Below are 20,978 nucleotides of genomic sequence, written 5' to 3'. Positions count from 1 at the left end.
GCGACTCTGTGCTTCACGTTTTTGTAGGCTGGTCAACAGTAGGCCTATTTATTAAGTTAAGATTTAATCCCTTGGCGATCAATAAAGTAGCCTATCTATCTATTTATCTATCTATCTATCTGTTTGTCCAATCAGTTCTTCTCATTAGCGCAAGACTAGGCCTACTGCGCGACGCAAAGCTCATTCGTGCATCATACCTCTAACGCCACGCTGGTAAATCTCAACAACAAAGTCGATCTGGCTAGTGCAAGTTACGGAGTTTTTGCGATAGTAGTAGGCCTACTGGTTCGTAGTGAGAGTTGGCATAATGTCCACAAAGTGGTCGAAGTATGGGAAAAAATACAATCCTGACTGGGAGAGGCAGAAAGAGCTCAAGGATTGGATTCGTCCCGTTACAGGGGATAACAGTAAGGCTCTTTGCAGGTTCTGTAAGGCAGAAATAAGAGCACACCAAGCAGACCTTATGCAGCATGCTCGCACAGAAAAGCATAGAAGGAATGCTAAACCATTCTCATCATCAAGATTAACGGATATTGGATTCACAGTAGTAAAATCATCAACCAAAAGCCAAATGACAGAGCTTCGGCTCGCAACCTATGTGGCATGTCACACGTCTATACGCTGTATTGATTGCTTGGGGGAAATAATTGGCACAGATTGTGACATGGACGTGAGCATTCACCGAACAAAATGTGCAGCACTAATTAAAAATGTCATTGCCCGTGTATGTTCAACTTAACTACTGAAAGATATCGGGAGTCTCGCTACTCTCTCATCATAGATGAAAGCACTGACATCAGTAGTGTTAAGCAGCTGTGTGCTGTCATCAGGTACTTCAGTACTTCTCTGAAGAAGATTGTCTCCACCTATTTAGGTTTAATAGATTTGAAGGGAGAAAATGCCGTGGCCATAGCTTCCACTCTGACTACGTTCCTAGAAAGCGTGGGACTGGATTTCATGCGCTGTGTAGGCCTAGGAACCGGACGGCTGCAGTGTAATGGTCGGGAAGAATAACTCCGTGTACACACACCTCCAAAAAAAATGAGAAGCTTCAACTAGTTAAGTGTGTCTGTCACTCAATCCAGCTCTTAAGCAAAGCTGTGGAAACACTGCCCAGAAATCTGGAGTTCCTGATTTCTCAGTCGCACAGGTGGTTTCTCACAGTCTTAGAGACTCTGAGAGTTTGCCATAGTATACGAAACCATTAACCCCGGAGAAACACCACTTAAACTTGCGCAGCTCTCTGGCACAAGGTGGCTATCCATCTATGACTGTTGTGTGCGATTGTTGGGTCAGTGGGATGAGCTGAAGTTGCATTTTCAATTGTGCAGGACGCTAAACGCTGCTACGACGCCGAAGCTCCTATACCAGATGTACTGCGACCCTATCAATAAGCTGTATTTGCAGTTCCTCATGCCTATCTTGCAGGAGTTCTCAAGAGTAAACAAACTTTTCCAGCTGGAGATCGGAAACGCCTTCAAAATGCCTGACTCCCAACGCCATCCCGCCGTCCGATTCACATCTGATTAATGTTGATTTGGATGACACACGCAATCATATGCCCCCAATGCGCAGTGAACTTTGGTGTAATTCACCATCACCCTTGGAGAGGCCAATGTTGATAGTGCTTTAGAGATGGGAATGAAGACCAGATGCCGGGATTTTATTTTCGAGGCTGCGAGACAGGTTCAGAACAGGCTGCCAGCCAACACGAACCTGTGGAGGTCCATGGCAGTGTTCAGCCCATCAGTGATGCTATCTCAGACCAAGCCACCGCTATCCACCGCCGCAGTTTTAAAACTGTATACTGGAGATCTAGGAAGCTGGACTCCCAATATCAGGCTGTGCACTTCCATGAGTGGGACACAAAAAGAAGACCACCAAGCCGGAAGAGTTCTGGGCCGACGTTCTAAATTATAGGGACAGCAGCGGGAGCAATGTTTCAAAGCCCTTGCACTATTTGCACTTTCACTCCTCGCAATGCCCCTCAGTAACGCCGACGTGGAAAGGGTTTTTCCCAAATGAATCACGTGAAATCCAAACTCAGAAACCGCATGGGTCAGAAAACATTGAGTAGCATACTTAGCATTCGCCACGGCCTGCGATGAGTGGGAATATGCTGCAAAGGCTTCTACCAACAGCGGAGATGCTTCAGAAGTTCAATGTAGGAATGTATAGAGATGGAGAGCAGACTCTGGGGACGAAAGTGAAGCAGATGAAGCGAAAGTGATTTCCTTCTTTAAGGTAGGCTAAATGGAGGCATTGTTTTTCGGGTGCATTTAGGCCATATTAAACTATATTTAAGAGATTGAGAAATAAGTGGTCCTGTATGTTAGGGTACACTCTGACACACAATGACCCAACAGTTTTAACTCAGCGTTTGGGTTGAGAAAATAACCCAGCATTTTTTAGAGTGTATCACTCAGTACTGTCCTTGCCTTCTTCTCTTAAGGCCATATTGTATACTGCAGTCAGAGATGGATAGAGGACAGGATTAAGGATCCTTTGAACAGTTGTGCAGCAGGCTAGTGTTCCAGAGATGGCTGTGTGCACCCAAACATTGGTTCAAGATTTAAAGCATTCTCATGGTTCTCATCATTCTTTGGATGGATGCTGTTTATTTCTTTGGATATATTCTGTTAATTCTCATGTGGATGGATGCTGTTAAAGTTTTTATAATTCTTTACATGGATGCTGTTAATGAAGCATAATTTGATATAAGTAGCCTATGCCTGATCTTTATGCTAATATTCTAGGCAATCCATATGTTTTCAGTTTCAAAACAAATTACTTGTAACCCAACCAGGCCTTCATCTAAAAGGCCTTCTTCTAAAGGTATTTGCATCCATGTTTAACTGCTTGTTGCTGACTGTTTTTGGCATAATAAACCGGACAGGAACATCTCTCTCTCTCTCTCTAGATATATAGATCTCTAAAAGTTTTAATATATGTTTTGTGGTCAGCTGTGATGCCATGATTTGATCAATGACTGCTTTTATAGGGGACATCCACCCCTGTGTCATGCTGTCAGGCCCACACGCCATGCTGTCAGGCACACACATGCTGTGCACACACATTTTGTGGCAGAATATTGTTTTTGATATTATTATAATATTGCTTTTTGTTTTATTTTTATATTTTATTTGTATATGTTATTTATTTTATTTATAAAAACCTCTCTCTTTATTATTATTAAAATATGCTTTATTTTTATATTTTATTTTTATATTTTATCTTTAAAAACCTCTGTCTCTCTCTGCCCCCCCCACACACATACCTCTCTCTCTCTCTCTCTCTCTCTGTCTCTCTCTCCACATACACACACACACACACACAAATGTGTGTCTTGTACAATGATTTTTAGATTTCTGTTTTGTAAAACTTGAAAAATAAAGTACGTTATGGCTTTGGAAAAGTAATTGTTTCACTCATTATACAAATAGTCTATGCTGTTTAGGCTGTGGCAGGTTACAGCGACTTTGGGGCACCTTTTAGGCATTGGGCTTCTTTTGGGCTTCTTTTTGAGGTGAGAGTTGCTTATTTGTCTCGCGAGAGTTGGCAACACTGGTGGTTAGATCTGACTTAAATGCCAGTGTTATGATGGAATGGCATGCTGTCCAGAAAATCTCCGACCTGGAAAGATGCAGACATCACTGAGCTACTGTCCATGAGGGCATACAACATTTTGATAGAACACCTGAAGGGAACGTTAGAGACACGTTAGCCTACAACTGCATGGCAAGGACAAACAAATTCAGAAGACTGAATCATCATAAGCAGAAGGCGCTGAAAAGGCAGTAGCCCACAGCGACGTCGTTGACGACAATAACAGGAGTATTTAATAAATTGTTAGCCAACACGGTTTTCTGTTCATTGATAGCCTTCATGACCTGCTGAGCTCGCTGATATTTGCTGAGCATATATGCCTAGAGAAAATGAAAATGAAGTAAACCCAACTTTGTTCCAAGCTCCTTACGTAAATGCGACACATGGGGAGAGGATGCTTTTGGAAAAAATAAACCATGAAAAAATGAACAACTTCACTGTTATTGATGTTAGTATTTTGTTTGTTGCTTAAAAACGTTGTATGATCTTGAAGTCTTGAGTTAGCCTACTGAATTGGCTGGTAGCCTACCATAAAGTTTGTGCATGCTCTCTCTCTCTCCAACGCAAACCAGATTTGGGGTTCTATAGCTAATTCTGGTACATAACGTTGAAAACAGATAAATGTGTTTATTTGAAGCACACATACAAATACTGTAGGCTAGGTCAATTTCAAGTGCGCACTTACGTGACTAGCCTACTTCAAGTATTAGCCTATGCACAATAGATTTCTCTTCTTTAGCCTACATAATGCATAGGCTACACTTTGTAAATAAAAAGCAGCTGTGACAGGCAGCGGCCGCATATATTCTGTGTCATATCTCGCATCTTGTGAACTCTACAAGCCCCCACCCCTCACTCGACAACCACACAGAGATTCTGTAATGTGCGTGTATGTCGTTCACACATACGTAAGTATAAGGTCAGTATTAGGTCCCCAGGTTAGCATCATATCTGAATCATCCGAAGGGTAGGACCTCCGTTTGACAAACCTCCTCATATACTCCGGAGGTTATATCTGAAAGCGCTTAGCGATGCTCAACTAAATAAACAAAAGATAGACTACCTTATGAATCGTGCAGGCGGACTAAACCATTTAGCTCTTTAGCAAGGGAGAGTGAGAGTGACCTTAGACAGTTTTCACTATGTTTTGTATACAAAATCCAGTCAGTCAAACTTTAAATTTCGCCTGACATTCATTTTGACATTTAATTAGGAAGTTAAAATATTCAGGTAAAATAAATATATGGTGGAAATAAGTATTGAACGCTTACATTTTTTTTTTCAGTAATTAGCCTAAACTTCCAGTGAGTCTATTCGAAATTTTCACCACACATTATATTAACACACATATAAAAAATCAAAACATAAGATTCAAATTCAAAACATTTGTAATAAAGTGGAATGACACAGAAAAAAAGTATTGAACGTGCCTACTGAAATTTCTTCAATACTTTGTGGAAAAGCCTTTGTTTGTAATGACAGCTTTAAGACATTTCCTGTATGACAAAACTTATTAGTCGCAGTATCAGGTGTGATTTTGGCCTATTGTTCTAAACAGATTCCAGGGGTCCCTCTTGTGAATCCTGATCTTTAGTTACTTCCAGAATGGCTGCCTTCAAGTCTTTCTGGAGCTTTCTCCGAGTGGTCCTTGGCTCTTGGAATTGACTATCCTTCTGACTCCATGTTCAGAAATATTGCGAGGAGATCCTGTGCATGGCCGGTTGATGATTCCACTTGCAGATAATGGCTCCCATGCTGCTTACTGGAACCAGTTTCATTGATATGTTTTGCAAAAATAAGGTTGCAAAGGTCTTGGGAGAGCTTTTTGCTTTTATCCATCATGAAATGTTTCTTGTGTGACACCTTGGTAATGAAAAACCTTTTTATAGCCCATCAATATGTAGGCTACTAACCAAGCTTATATTAATTTGCACAGATAGAAAGGATAACTACTCTCTAACTACTTACAGATTCCAGCACGTTCCTTCCCTATCCTTGCCTTTGTGCTTTTTCTTAGCGTGTTCAATACTTTTTCCCTGTGTTATTCCACTTCATTACACATGACTCTACGTATAGACTTGTTTGGATTTTTTATGTGTGGATTACCTGAGTTGTTACTAATGCCTGGTGAAAATGTTGTGCCCCCCGTATTCCACTTTTTTCAAGGGCCCTCTCTTCCATTGGGGCCCTATACTTCCCACTTTCCCCCCCAGTTCAATGCCCTTTAATCTGCTGAACCTTCTGCTTGTTTCCAAATATAAAAAAAAACTCTCTGCAACTCAACATTGGCCTGCCTGCCTCAGCTGCCTGTGAGGGGCTTTTCAGTTGTGCTGGATTACTGTTCACTGCAAAGTGACCAAGGATGAGTGCAACTAACTTTGAAAATCAACTACTGCTCAAACTTAAAGGAGAACTCCGGTGATTTTTCACATAGATTTCTCAACGTCACCGAGTACTGTCGGTATGAACAAAACTGAAACAATCGGTTTTACCTAGCTCGAGTTGCTGCAGCTACAGCGCTACACACTGGGAGCATGAACATGGCTGCCTTAGCTGCTGGCTGCAGCAACTCGAGCTAGGACCAAAGTCCTTCTAGGCAAGTACCTCCACTCGGCGGCCATATTGCAACGCTTTTTGGGCACTTATCGGGCATCTATTTCGGCAGAAATGCGTGTGCGTAAGGCTTCACGACACCAATCTTGCTCCAGCGGCGAGATCACAACAGATGATTGGCACGATGTCTTCACAGCACACCACATGATTGGCTCAATGTATTCACAACAAACCACATGATTGGCTCAATGTATTCACATCAACGTTTTGCCGCGGAAGGGTTGTGATATGTGTAGACAACTGCCGTTACAAACTAACCCCATGCATTACTATGGAGGATTTTTTGAGTGCTATATCTCCTCATTAGAAAGTCTCTGGTAAAACTGGTTGTTCTGGTACACCAAAAAAAAAAAAAAAAAAAGTAACTAAGTAACTTTTACTTAAAGTACATTTTAAATGAACTACTTTTTACTTTTACTTGAGTACATTTTCAGATTGGTATTTTAACTTGTACTTGAGTAATATTTCATCAAAGTATTGGTACTTTTACTTGAGTACAATATTTTCGTACTTTTTCCACCTCTGCTGTGGGCGTGTGTGTGTGTGTGGGCATGTGTGTGTGGTGTATGTGTGTGTGTGCATGTGTGTCTGTAGGCATGTGTGTGTGGTGTATGTGTGTGTGTGCATGTGTGTGTGTGTAGGCATGTGTGTGTGTGTGTGCGTGTATGTGTGTGGTGTGTGGTGTGGTGTGGTGTGGTGTATGTGTATGTGTGTGTGCATGTGTCTGTGTGGGCATGTGTGTGTGTGTGTGTGTGTGTGTGTGTGTGTGTGTGTGTGTGTGTGCATGTGTCTGTGTGGGCATATGTGTGTGTGTGTGGTGTATGTGTTTGTGTGTGCATGTGTGTGTGTGTGGGCATGTGTGTCTGTGTGGGGTGTGTGTGTGTGTGTGTGTGTGTGTGTGTGTGTGTGTGTGTGTGTGTGTGTGTGTGTGTGTGTGTGTGTGTGTGTGTGTGTGTGTGTGTGTGTGTGTGTGTGTGTCAGCCTGGCGGGGCCTCTGTAGCTCTCTGGCCAGCCCTGGCAGCTCTGAGTCACTGGTCTGGAGAGGTCAGCCAAGTCGCAGTGGCGTGGAAGCTTAGCGCGGCACCGAGGGCTGCCGCGTCTTGAGGAAGAGCGAGCAAATGCTTCCTCGACAAAGTGCACTTTTGAAGATTTGTGCCCTTTAAAAAACAGTGACTGAGAGGCAAACAAAAATAAACCAGACAGCTGTTCTAATGTTGTATCTGGACTGATTTCACTGTGCGTCATTTTAATATGACATGATGCTTTCAGAACTATTTCATTTTACACAGACATTTCTATGATGCTGTTTTCGGATGCCTAAAACATTACAGGACCTTCAAAACAAATGATTCTGCGAACATTAACCACACCCTGGTATTCTTTTTTTCCTTATCCTCCTTCAGCACCCTCAGAAGCCCTTTTCAATTGGATTCAGTGCAAAAGAGGCCATGCAGATGACCAGGACGAGAGAGGAGAGGCTGTGCAAATGTGCGAGAGAATGAGAATGAAACGCGAGACTGCAGACTTGCGCATAATACAGACTGACAGGGGGGGGTGAGACACCGAGAGCTGTGGTAGGCACTGGAGAGGAAGGGCTGGAGGCTCTGGGAAAGGCTGAGAGAGAGAGAGAGAGTGATGGAGGGAGGGAGGGAGAAAGAGAGAGAGAGAGAAAGTGAGATGGAGGGAGAGGAGAGACCTCTGGTGGCCAGAGTGTGAACTCCAGCCACCGCCCATCTGATAACTGTGCGTCTGCAGCAGGGAGGAGGGCAGCAGAGAGCCACTCTACTCTGGGATTCTAGTCAGGGATCCGATCCAGTGAATTACTCTGCAATCTGCCAGCCTGGTCCAGACTCAAGAGAAGGCCACACAATCACCCTTTTGCACGGCTAGTTTTTAAAGGTCATGGAGAAATACAGGCGCAGATTTGAAATTCATCCTCACCACTCTCCTCCCTGTTACTGCCAGCAAGCAGACACAGAAAGATTAAAGCAAAGAAAATCAAAACATGGTCGTACCTGACTGCTTGTGTCTGTGTACACACACACACACACACACACACACACACACACAAACACAAAGCTATGTAATTAATCAAGTTAAATGGAGCCTCCTCTGCGTACATCTGGCATGAAGCACATACACACACACTGACTTCATTGCCAATTCACCTCATCCCGTGTAGGTGACAAGGAAGGCACACAGGTCATCAGATATGGAAATCAGATGTGCAGTAAGACCTCAGTAGAATCTCAAGCGCCAGACACTGTGCCGTGTAATACCAATAAGTCTGCAGATATAAAGTATCTGTTTCTGCACTAGCAGGACGCAAGACAGAAATTCATTTGCTGCCTGCTTACTGCATTGAGTTTGATCCGCCTCCTAAGGATTAGAAGGGAGGGAAAACACCCTTATCTCCCTCACTCACATTCTCTTAGTGAAACTGCAGGCTCATCTGTGTCCAGTGTACTCACCAAACAATGCCCCAGAGAATTAAATACTCTATTTCCATATCCTACCCAGTCTTTTTTTTAGGTTTATTTTATGGTGTCTGAATTAGTAAGTGACAGAAATGGCCAACAGCAGAGAGCTGAAGTCAGAAATCATCTCACTGACAGCTGCATGACTGGGATGTGGAGCCCCGGCCATTGGAAGTGTGATGGGCAGCAGGAGGTGTTAGGAGCAACAAACAGGCTTGCCGACTAAAACAGAGACACAGTCACACACGCGTGGTCACTGAACCGTGATGGTGACACACACCACACACATAAGAGCACACAGAGGAGATATCTGACACACACAGTCAGCGACAGCTGGCCTATGCATGTTTGTACACACACACACACACACACAGACACACACACACAATTTATCAGGTCAACTCTATCTCTAAGTCATGCAAACTAAACCATATGGACTCCACTGCAAATATGTCTCTGACTGTAAAATATGCCTACTGTATACTCTATTAATGTGAAAATTAAATTTTGCACTTCTGTGAAACATAACCATATCCTCCTATCCATTCAATATCCTCTATCCATTCAGGACTTTTAATTGATAACAAATGCATGGGGTTTTGGGAACTTGTTTTGGGAACCTGTTTCTTTCTTAAAATGTACTTGTGGTGATGGACGGCATTTTCCAGGAAGAGAAAAAGGAAGTTCCCAAAACCCCACTCCCTTACATTTGATATCAAATAAAAGTCCTAAATCTCCTCTGTAGAGAACAAAAGGATTTAGTTCAGTAGTATGCATGATGTGGAAGATGGTCAAGTTACAAATCATTTTCAGTATCGACATCTGCTAAATGTAAATGTAATGTAAAAAATAAAAAAAAACATCAATCAATCATCAAACAAAAATGATACCATTTCCATCTGATGTGATATAAACCTTTAGACCTTTTATGACAGGTGAGCAATTTTTTGCCAAAAAAAGACTTTCTATGATATTAAATAAAAAAACAGCACAGTGATGCATAAGCACAATTACTGTTTGTTTATCGCACTCATTTCAACTTAATTAAAATGTCAAACTGTGAGCAGGTGGTTTCTGGCATGCTGAAAGATCCAGGCTCTAGTTTGTGTGTAGTGCATCTGAAAACACGATCACAGCCACCAAGTTGCCAATGAATATAGAACGCAAACCAAAGTCAAGTAAACCAAAGGCAAGAAGTGTGTTTGTGAATTTGAGATTAAGGCCACACAGACACTCAAAGAGTATTTGTGAGTGTGCTGTGTTTGTGAATATGCAGCAGAATATGCAGCAGGACTGGAGGGGGTGCACTGGCTGTGAATGTGGCAGCAGTGTGAGAGCTACCCCCCCGGCCCTGCTGAATAATGGATCACAGTACCTTTGATTTGTGACTCAAGACACAAGGTGTCGTTTATGAGTCACCCTCACTGCTGTATAAGAAAGTAAACTTGAAAGGAAGCAGACGGTGTGTGTGTGTGTGTGTGTATGTGTTTCTGTGTATGTGTGTGTATGTTTGTGTATGGGTGTGTGTGTATGTTTGTGTATGTGTGTGTATGTGTGTGTGTGTGTGTGTGTGTGTGTGTGTGTGTGTGTGTGTGTGTGTGTGTAAACATCTGTACATGTGTGCATGTCTATGCATGAGCTAGAAAACAAGAGAAAGAGAGACAGACAAAGAGAGAGAGAGAGGGCGCAAGAGAGAGAGAGCGAGAGAGAGGAGAGAGAGAGTGTGTGTGTGAGAGAGAGAGCAATGAAATATAGTATAGTATGAGCTGTATAATAAGATCACTGGACTATGCAAAAAAATATTTCTATTGCATCTTTTTGTGCACTGGCCCAGAAAACAACATCAGAAACCCAGACAGACATATTCTAGCTTTGCACCCACACAAATACCACTGAAGCCTTTGGTCTTATGAAACCCATCTCAGACAACTCTGAGGGATCGTATCTCTACACTGCCAACCTCCTGCTGGCAGCATCTCCCCACGGGAGTCACCAGACTATTAAAAATACTGTACCAGTAATAATACATTAGGTTTATTTTGTGCAGACACGAATTTGAATGTGAAAGTTTTATGAATAAATTAAGAAAATGAACTGATGACTAAGCAAGTGGTGTGAAAGAATTAGTTTCAATTCTTCCTTTCCTGTGTCGTTGTGTTATTGCTGCAGGGAACATATTCACCCTCTCTCTTTCTTTCACTTGTTCTCTCTTGCGATTTCACACTTTGAAATTAGATCTTACATCAGCAGATGACAAATATACACATTTTCACATTACTGAAGCACTGAAGGGAGCACACATGTGAACACTAAAGTCAGTCATCACGTTACAGCACATAAATCATGCCATTATATGCCTTCATGCTATAATAATTGCAAGAAATAAGTATTCTTGAAGTATAGAATATAAATTGTGTAGCTATGCCACTGTTTTGAGAGGCTCTGAAGTGACACTGTCTCATACTGGCACTTGAGTGTTACTTTTCCTGTTCTCTCCTAACAAGATTGGCAGTATATCTTCAGGCAGTGCTGTCTCTACTAGAAAAAGGCATTTCACTTCCCATTGATCCCTCTGGTGCTGTTGAAGAAGCCTTTCATCCAAAGGGCCCTCATGTATCTCCCAGCTTCAATTCCTAAAATGTGCTTACTCGGTCTGTACTCTCCCTCTCTCTTTCTCTGACACACACATGCACGCACACACGTACACACACACACACACACACACACACACACACACACACACACACACACACACACACACACACACACACACACACACACACACACACACACACACACACACACACATTTAACATGAATAGGTTTTGCTAAACAAGAGGCTCAGGTATTTCAGAGCAATGCAATGACATGCATGCAAATTACAACAACAAAAGAGGAGGGAGAAAGGAATTTGGGGGGAAGTCATTCAAAGCCCCATGGTAAAAATATCACCTTGAAATGTATCATTGAATGGAGCGTGAGAGGAGAAAAAGTGATTACATATCTGAAAGTGGCAGCAAAGGGGGACTAGGAGGGAAAGAGAGAGAACATCCTCAGAGGATGAGAGAGATGGACAGAGAGGAGAGGAAGAGTGTGAGTGTGTGTGTAAGAGACAAGAGAGAGAGAGAAGGAGGGAAAGAGAGAGAACATCCTCAGAGGATAAAGAGAGGACAGAGAGGAGAGGAAGAGTATGAGTGTGTGTGTAAGAGAGAAGAGAGAAAGAGAGAAAGAGAGAGAGAGAAGGTGGAGGTGGGAAAGATAGAGAAAAGAGAAAGACAGAGACAGAGAGAAAAAAAAGGATTTTGCTGCAGTGCTGCACCACATTGACCCTGCCTCATTAAAGCCTCCAGTGAGCGCTCCTGACTCCCCGCCTTTTGATGCAGGTGGGACTGAGTACTGACTACCCCACCACTCCTCTCCTCTCCTCTCCTCTCCGACAGCCCAGAGACCCACAGACCTCTAATCCAAATATCTCCCGCTGGCAGCCGGACCAAGCAGAACCAAGTGCTGCTGACCCAGATACGGACACGCCTGATCCTCTGTCCTTCGCCAAGGACTCGAGAAGAAATGACCCTGGAGGGTGTGTCGGCTGTTAAGCAGCAGACTGGGAGAGTTGTGCGGTGAGGAGTCTGTGTCATCGGAGGCAGGAGCACCCACAGCAGCACCCAGAGACGGAACACGAAATACAATAAGTAGTGACAGTAGCAGATATTTAGCACAGACCACAAAGTGAAAGATATACTGCAATGAACACAGACAAACACGCACACACACACACAAAGCTGGTGGATGAAACAAGGTGATCAACAGCATTGCTGATGAATTAGATTCCCTGTAAACATACACACTGATCAAATGCCAGGTCACTTTGGACAAAAGTGTCTGCAAAATGAATGGAAAATGCACAAACAAATGCATGCACATGTACAGTATACACACATAGGATTCATTCACAAAGGAAATAGATATAAAGACAGCGGCAATGCAGGAGTGATGTGAAATTCAATGCAGGGAGGAGCCTGTGATCATAAGTTCACCTACTTTGTCTAGCTGCATACATTTTCAGACTTTGCTAAATGCCACAGGACAAGTCTGCTGTTTCAAACTGATCCAAAATGTCAACTAAATAGAAAATGCAATTTCCCTGGAAGGTTACAAAAGGATTCATCAGATCAAACTCAACCTGATGACATGTGAAGAAATTCCAGTCTAGTGAAGGGCAGCTAGTTTTCTAGTTCTTAAATATGGGGCATGTTGGACAGAAAGACCAAATGTCAAGGGTAATCATGCCTTTAGATAGCTTACTGCTAAGGTAATTAAATTGATATGTACTTTTGAAGCTGTAAGCCTAGATCATGGCCTAACATACATAGCCAACATCACATCAGTCATAATTTTAAAAGGGGATTAATTTGCTGACCTCAACCTTGAGTCTGTGTGGGATTAATGTATCCATTATTGATCTCCTATAAATAATAAAATGCTCAGTCAAACTCTAAAATCCACTTTCATCCATCCCTGATTCACTACATAAACCATTGGTATCAGAATATCTGTACCTTCCTGCAACTGCTGAATTAATTCACTTCACCATAAGGTTTATTCGACTTCATGCCATGCTGAGAAGATCTGCCTGAACGTAATGTATGCTTGACTTTTGCACCATGCAAACATGCATTATGTTAACTCCAGCATGCATCACGTTCTAGCACATCTGCCCAACGCTGCAAGAACAGGCCTATACCCTGCCCTCAGATTGGTTGACACAATACATGTGTGAGCAATATGTGGTAGAAAATGGACTCTGAGTAACTATGGTATTACAGCGCGGGCCAGAGGGGGCTATACAATATCTCACCACCACCACCACCACCGCCATCATATCCCAACAAAGTCAACTTCTTCTTCTTTTTTTAAGGTCTGGCAATGCTGAATATGAAGGCTAAGTCAAATGTAAGCCAAGATTTAGGTTCCAACATAACTAGGCTAGATTAGCATTCATGGAAACATATGATCTTGACAGGTTATGGAAACTTGCTGCTAGGCAGATTATTTTCAGAATAACTTAAATCTAACCAAGATGCTGCTTTGTTGTGAGTGTTTTTGACAAACGGTCTGAGATCTAATTTAGAGATAGATAGATAGATAGATACTTTATTGATCCTCAAGGGGAAATTCAAGGGTCTCAGTAGCATACAGACATAACACACAACATGCACTTACAACAGAAATGGTAAACATTAGTATAGTATAAACATATAACTAAACTCCACTGTACAATAAAGACAGTAGAAGATAAGATAAGAAACTAACAAAACTAAATACTAAATACACTATATAAGTTAAATTAAGAAAGTCCAATGTGCTTGAGGGTGATCAAGCATAAGACACTTGTAGTGGCAGGGCCAGGACTGGTAAGGTGCTAAAGGGAGTGAGTGTCATGGTGAAGGTGCAAACAGTAGTCCAACCATAGTCCTTAGTTGTGTGTGCCTGGCAAGGTGCTCAAGAGAGTAGGTGTCATGGTGAAGGTGCAAAAAGTAGTCCAACATTAGTCCAACAGTGCAACAGTAAGGTCTAGAGACCAGCATAAATCACCAGACCAGAGATCACTTCCGGTGAAGAAATGCATACTTGGGGGTTTGCCCCAACACACACACACACACACACTAACTCACCCACCCTCTCTCTCTCACTCGCACACAAATACCCCCCCACACACACACACACAGCAGTTGAGTTTCCCACCACTCTTGCCTGATAGTGTTGTTGAGGTTAGCAGTCCATGGCAACTAATGAAGCTAAACGAAGTAATGCTGATATGCAAAGTCAAATCTTACCACTATATAAACATGCATTTCACGTGCATGATAATACTATGTTTTCACGCTCTTAAAGATCGGAGATACTTTTACTGTTAAAGGAAAATTCTTGGCCACAGCTTCCGGTGTCACTACCGGTATGTGTCTAGATTCGCCAAAAACGAACAAAACTCAGAACGGAGTTAATTGAGCAAATTCATACACGGGACTTGTGGAACTGATGAGTTAAGTACGTCGGGAACTACTCACTCAACTCCATTTGTAGAGTTTAGCTACGTAACCACACTCGGAACATCTCAGAGAGTTTCTGTATGTCAACGAAATCACGGGTCAACAGAATTTGGCGAGAAGAAAAGGTAAGTTTATAATGAAATGGGTTCTCTAAAACTCTTTGCCACCGCCCTCTGTCAATGTTAAGTCCAAAAAATCTGACTATGAGCTGAAACTGCGTGTAAACTGCGTGCATGCGAGGAACTACATCAGCCATTTTAATATGTAAATGGACAGTCTGAACATATTGACATTTGGGATGGATTGTCTCTATCTTCCAGACTTGTCTTACTCGCTCACATTCGCCAAAATGGCACAGAATCTGATTGTAACAGGCTAGTTCAACTGCACTGTCCTTGGGTGGCCTAATGTTCACCTTACAATGCTGTCCGGCCTGTTCCTATTGTAAAAATAGCCAAAATGTCAGAAAACATCCGACTTCAAGGTTTACTTGTCATAACATGGTACAGTATGTAGCACAGTGGTAAACTGCTTAGAAATACAATTGACCTGACATTAATTTATTGGATGGCATCCGTTAGTCCTATTAAGTATAGGCCCTACAGGCCGTTGTTATTAAGTGTGATGGCACTACATAATAACATTCATTATTAATTAATGAATGAAATAATGAATGTAAGACAAATAATTACAAATGTAAGTAATACAAATGGAATAAACAGGTTAGATGACAATTAGACCACATATACTGAAATGTTCAAATAAGATAAACCTTAATGCATGACATGAACTTACAGAGAGAGCGGGAGGGAGGGAGGGAGGGAGGGAGAGAGAGAGAAAGAGAGTGTGTAGAGTCAGAGAGTCATGGAGAGCAAGTGAGCAGGTTCTGGAAATGTCCATCTTGAATTTGAAAATAAGACTATATATAAACATTTCCAAGATGAGGTTGTACATAATCTCCTAGCAATACAGGACAGGCCAAAGCATTGATTCCAGCTTCACATCAAAAGCACACATTGGGAGAAATACAAACTTTTACCCCTCAACATTCGACAAGTATTAATCAAGTATTAATCAAAAGATCTGCAATCTGAATGGCCACAGATGATTGGACCTGTCCAGTATAGGGTCAAAATGTAAGGTATTGCTGGTGAAGCAACAATTGTGCAACATTATATTAGGAGGCCAGTAATATGAATGAATAGAATAGTATATCAAACAAAGGAAATTAACCTTTTAGATGAACTGTTGCATCCTGCTTGACTGTGATTGACCATAAATATGAGGTAAAACTCATGACAGTGGCTCACAATTCTACTCCTCCACAGGCCATTCCTGCACTCACTACTAAACGAAACATACTCAAATTTACCTTAAATTACCCCCTTAATTTGTTAAACAGGACCTTAATTTTACCTTAAATGCCACCAAGGGTCAAGTCAGGTGTTCCCTGTATTTGTTGTAATTAAGGCGGTAATTAAGGATGATTTAAATATATCTTAATTTTATTTTGAGGTGTTAATTCAGGGATTCCTTGATTAAGCTTTTCTCCTTAATCGGCCCTTAATCTATGCACATTTCTACGTAAAACTACTTAATTAGAGAGGTGTTTTAAGGTCAAAAGTAAGGCATTTGTAAGGGGTGAAATTAAGGGGTTTTGCTTCGTAGTGACTGTATGTCTATGTGTCTTCGCAACTGTCCTCTCCCCACCTGGCTTAACCTATGGGCGGTGTTCTTCATCAGCTGAACAGAACTGATCTTGCCAGTGAGAATGATTATCATTATGTTGACTTTAATCAGATGTAGTTGGAACCATGGCTGAATATAATGCAATACAGAGGGTGATCCAGAAGCAGGATACAGAATCTGTCCAAGAGAGTGGTGCTGATTCGTGACCATGTATCACTACTCTCCTGTGTCCTCTATTGAATCTACACTGTAATACAATTATGACTGTGACTTGTAGATGTGTATGTATAGATTACATGCAATATATGTATCTATACACACTATGGCTTACCTTCTGAGTAGTAGAAGTCTGCGTCCGTTTAAATGTGTCTCCTCCATCAATACTTATTAGCTCCGCGTCTGCAGGCGGAAATGGTGATGGGAACACTACTACATCACTCTTCAGTGTGTCAGAGCTAAAACACACGTCATACTGCTGGGTAGTTTTAGAGTAAGACCAGCTCCAGTCTGGGTGAGTGGTGATCATGGGGGCGCTGCAGCTGCTGAAAATACCATCAGTCCTGTGGCATTTAACTGCTATTAAAGTGATGAGACTTATCAAGAATATGGCTGATACTGATGCAATGGCCATGAGCAGGTACAGATTTAGATGAGATAAATTATCTTCTTTGAGGAGATTATCTTTAAAAGGTGTCTGTGTGTCACTTGTACTTTCCACAACCATAACTTCCATAGACACCATAGCTGAGAGAGGAGGCTCCCCATGATCAGATACCTTTATCACTAAGGGGTGTGTCTTGAAGTCACTGTTACTCATTCTTCTCTTAGTTCGTATTTCTCCAGAACTGGTTCCGATTCTGAAGAGGTTCGTGCCTTTAGGTTCAGAGATGTGATAAGAGAGAAGCGCATTGTAGCCAGAGTCAGCGTCCATAGCCCTGATCTTGGCCACAAAGTTGCCCGCTTCCGCAGAGTAGGGGATGTTCTCAGAGTTCACGGAGCCTTGGTCAGAATAAGGCGGGAGAATAACAGGGCTGTTGTCATTTTCATCTGAGATGAGAACTTGTACCGTCACATTACTGCTTAATGCGGGAACACCAGAGTCTGCAGCTTGGGCTTGAAATTTAAACTTTTTAATTTCCTCGTAGTTGAAGGACTGCAGGCTGTATATTTCACCAGTTATAGAGTTAATGTTCAACAAGGTTGATATAGGCATGTTTCCACTTTTATAATCAATTAATGAGTAAGATAACTTCGCGTTTTCTTCAAGGTCTGGGTCGTAAGCATTGATTGTCGCAATTACGCTTCCTACAGGACTGTTTTCCTTCACATAAACGTTCATCAGCGACTCTGGGAAGCGAGGGGCATTATCATTAACATCGGAAATGTGAACTACAAAATCACTAGCAGTGGAAAGAGAGGGGAATCCATTATCGGTGGCTATGATAGTGACGTTGTAATCAGAGTCTTTTTCCCTATCTAATTTTCCATTTACCACCAAGGAATAATAATTTTCGTAATTAGACTCCAGTTTGAATGGGACAGTGCCTTTGACAACACATTGGATATCTCCATTTTTTCCTCCATCCTCATCCGATACAGTAACTAAAGCAACAGCTGTGCCAAGCTTGGTATCCTCTCTAACAGACTGTAGGAGCGGTGTCACTGTTATTTCTGGTGCATTGTCATTCACATCTATTACCTCCACTAAAACTTTGCATTGTGAACTCCTTGGTGGATAACCTGTATCAGTTGCTTGAACTCTCAATTCAATGGCAGGATTTTCCTCATAATCAAGTTGTCCTTGTACTTTTATCTCTCCAGTATCTGGTTTTATATCGAACATTTCAGAGGCTTGAGCATTTCTGTGCCCAATTAAAGAATACCGAATCCCTCCATTCAAACCCTCATCTGCATCAGTCGCAGTGACAGAGGTCAACACTGTTCCAAAAGAAACATTCTCCGCGACCTGGACTTTATAAAGTGATTGGCCAAATACAGGGTTGTTATCATTTACATCCAAAACGTTTATCAAAATGTCTAAAGTTCCAGACTTTGCAGGTTTGCCCCCATCGACTGCAGTCAGTAAAAGCGATAGGCCTATAGCAGCCTGTTTCTCTCGATCTAAGGCTTTCTGCAGCACTAATTCTACGGACAGACCCTGTCCTCCCTCGCTCTGTACCTCTAAAGCGAAATATTCATTAGGACTGAGCGTGTAGCTTTTAACAGAATTACTTCCTGTATCGGGATCCTCTGCTACAGGCAGATGCAGTCTCTCTCCAGGACTCGCGTTTTCCATTATGTTTAATGTTTGAGTGTTGATCGGGAATTTTGGTGCGTTATCATTTATATCCAAAACATTTATCTGAAATCTGTACAAGCCGTGTGGGTTTCTAGCCAGGGCTTCTATCTTTAGGGCACACTTGCTATTAGTCCCACAAATCTGCTCTCTGTCAATTCTGTCGTTGACAAACAAGTCTCCGGTTTTTACATTTACATCAAAGTATTTCTTGTTAGATCCGGATACAATTTGAAACGTGCGTGACTGCAGTTCCTGTACATTCATGTTCAAGTCTTTTGAAATATTCCCAACTACTGTCCCTTTGCTCACCTCCTCCGAAACCGAATATACAATCTGACTGGAAGACAAGTCCCAAAGGCAGGCTAGGAGCAGAATCCAGGTCCATGCGTATCCTCCAACTGAAACACCCATCGTTGTCCCTTACTCTTGCTTATTTCTCGTACTTGCCTTATGTGGGAAGGTTGTCCAGAACACAAGTTTTACACTCCACGAATGGAGACAACCATTTTCACAGTTGAAATGCTCCCTTGTCCGTATCTATCCTAACATTCTCTATAAATATATCTTAGAGGTGGAGTCTGTAATACATTTCTCAGAGTGTATCAAAATCGCGGTCTGTTAAGGTTTCATTTCTATCCGCCATGATGTTCAACATATTGTTGTCATCCATCCATTAAAGAATAATTCAAGTATATCTTCTTTATATTATTTATTTTATTTTAGCCTACATCTCACAGCACTGGCATAACATCAGTACCCGAGGGAGCGGTAACACATTTTCAGTAGTTTTCAGTTCGAAGTTCTTACATTCACTTAACTCAAGTCAAAATAAAAGTCCCATTTGTTCACACACGCGCACAACGAACTCTTGCACATTTTGGCATACAACAGGCAGTAGCATAATATAAAATACAAAATAATAATAAGCAACATAACATAATATACATTTTTATGATTAATGACAACATATAACTCAACACGGCCTACAGTGACACCATGTGGTTATATACAGCATATGTAAATGTGTATGTGAATGCTTACTCGAATAAATAGATATCGATGAGGTAACGTTTTGCTTGAAACGGTTTTGAAACATTCACTATGTGAACTCGATGAGGTGCATGACGAACATGACAGCCTTTGACATTGGAACATTCTTAAAGCTGAATCATTAATGTTGTTTTGAAAATAAAACTGGCATGACAAATGTTACAATTTCGAGACCAGACAGGTAGTCGCCAGATGTTATTCCATGGTTTTGGCGCTGTCCATTTTTGTAGTATTGAAACAGTGAATGAGAATGTTGAAGAAACTCTCTGACGGGTTATTTAGCCTTATTTACGCCTTATTTAGCCTTATTTACGAGTGTTAGCCTACTGTTGGTGCTAGGAGGCTGGCATCGCGAAAGTGAATACGATGGAATGTGTTAATATGAGATTGCTTTACCTGTTTCGGATGTAGTGAAAGGAATCTTCCTCTGGAGTTTTAGTAGTTTTATCAGATGTTATACAATGGAGCAAAATGCTTTCTCAATAAATCAGTTCAGCATAGATAAAGACGTTGTAGATACAACAACAACACATTGCATTTATATAACGCTTTTCTCAACACTCAAAGCGCTTTATCTACGATACGATTTGTCTACTATGTAAGTCAGTGTAGCAACTGAAAAAGTTGGCAACAGCAGAAAAGGAAACAATATAAACATTTGGAAACATGATGCAAGCTCTTGAATGTACAAAAAGGATGCACTTGTGAACTTATTGATTCGTTTATCACCAGAGGAAATTAAATACGTTGAAATCTATTGTCTAGGCCTACTATAAGTTCATGATCGTAATCTGACTGTCTAATATCTCCGGTAAAATGATTTGTAAAATTAAATTCAAAAGTGATGTCATGCCCTACCTTTTCAGTACTAGGAAGAGTTTGTGTCCGCATAAAAGTGTCACCCCCGTTGATGCTGATCAGTTCTGCGTCTGCTGGGGGAAACGGTGATGGGAACACCACCACGTCACTCTTCAGTGTGTCAGAGCTAAAACACACGTCATACTGCTGGGTAGTTTTAGAGTAAGACCAGCTCCCGTCTGGGTGAGTGGTGATCATGGGGGCGCTGCAGCTGCTGAAAATACCATCAGTCCTGTGGCATTTCACTGCTATTAAAGTGATGAGACTCACTAGGAAGATCGCTGTTACTGAGATGATGGCGATGAGCAGATAAAGATTGAGATCTGAAAATGTGTC

General features: G+C 41.7%; 1 protein-coding gene across 3 annotated transcripts in view; it reads right to left on the bottom strand.

Annotated features, from left to right (window-relative positions):
• LOC125287115 (protocadherin alpha-C2-like) overlaps positions 1-20,978 on the bottom strand; it is a 68,616-nt gene that overhangs the window by 31,881 nt on the left and 15,757 nt on the right. Inside the window, exon 1 of one of the 3 annotated variants that reach the window (XM_048232658.1) lies at positions 16,767-19,320. The exons of the other annotated variants lie outside the window; for them this stretch is intronic. Within the exon in view, the coding sequence (XP_048088615.1) occupies positions 16,767-19,145 (2,379 nt within the window). The 5' untranslated portion in view covers positions 19,146-19,320. Of the gene's footprint in view, positions 1-16,766; positions 19,321-20,978 lie in introns of those variants that run through there. 3 annotated transcript variants of the gene reach the window in all.

Source organism: Alosa alosa, chromosome 2 (genome assembly GCF_017589495.1).
Source record: "Alosa alosa isolate M-15738 ecotype Scorff River chromosome 2, AALO_Geno_1.1, whole genome shotgun sequence".
In the NCBI taxonomy this organism is placed as follows: Eukaryota; Metazoa; Chordata; class Actinopteri; order Clupeiformes; family Clupeidae; genus Alosa; species Alosa alosa.
Note: the sequence above shows the minus strand (reverse complement) of the source record. Positions and strands in the feature narration are given on the sequence as shown.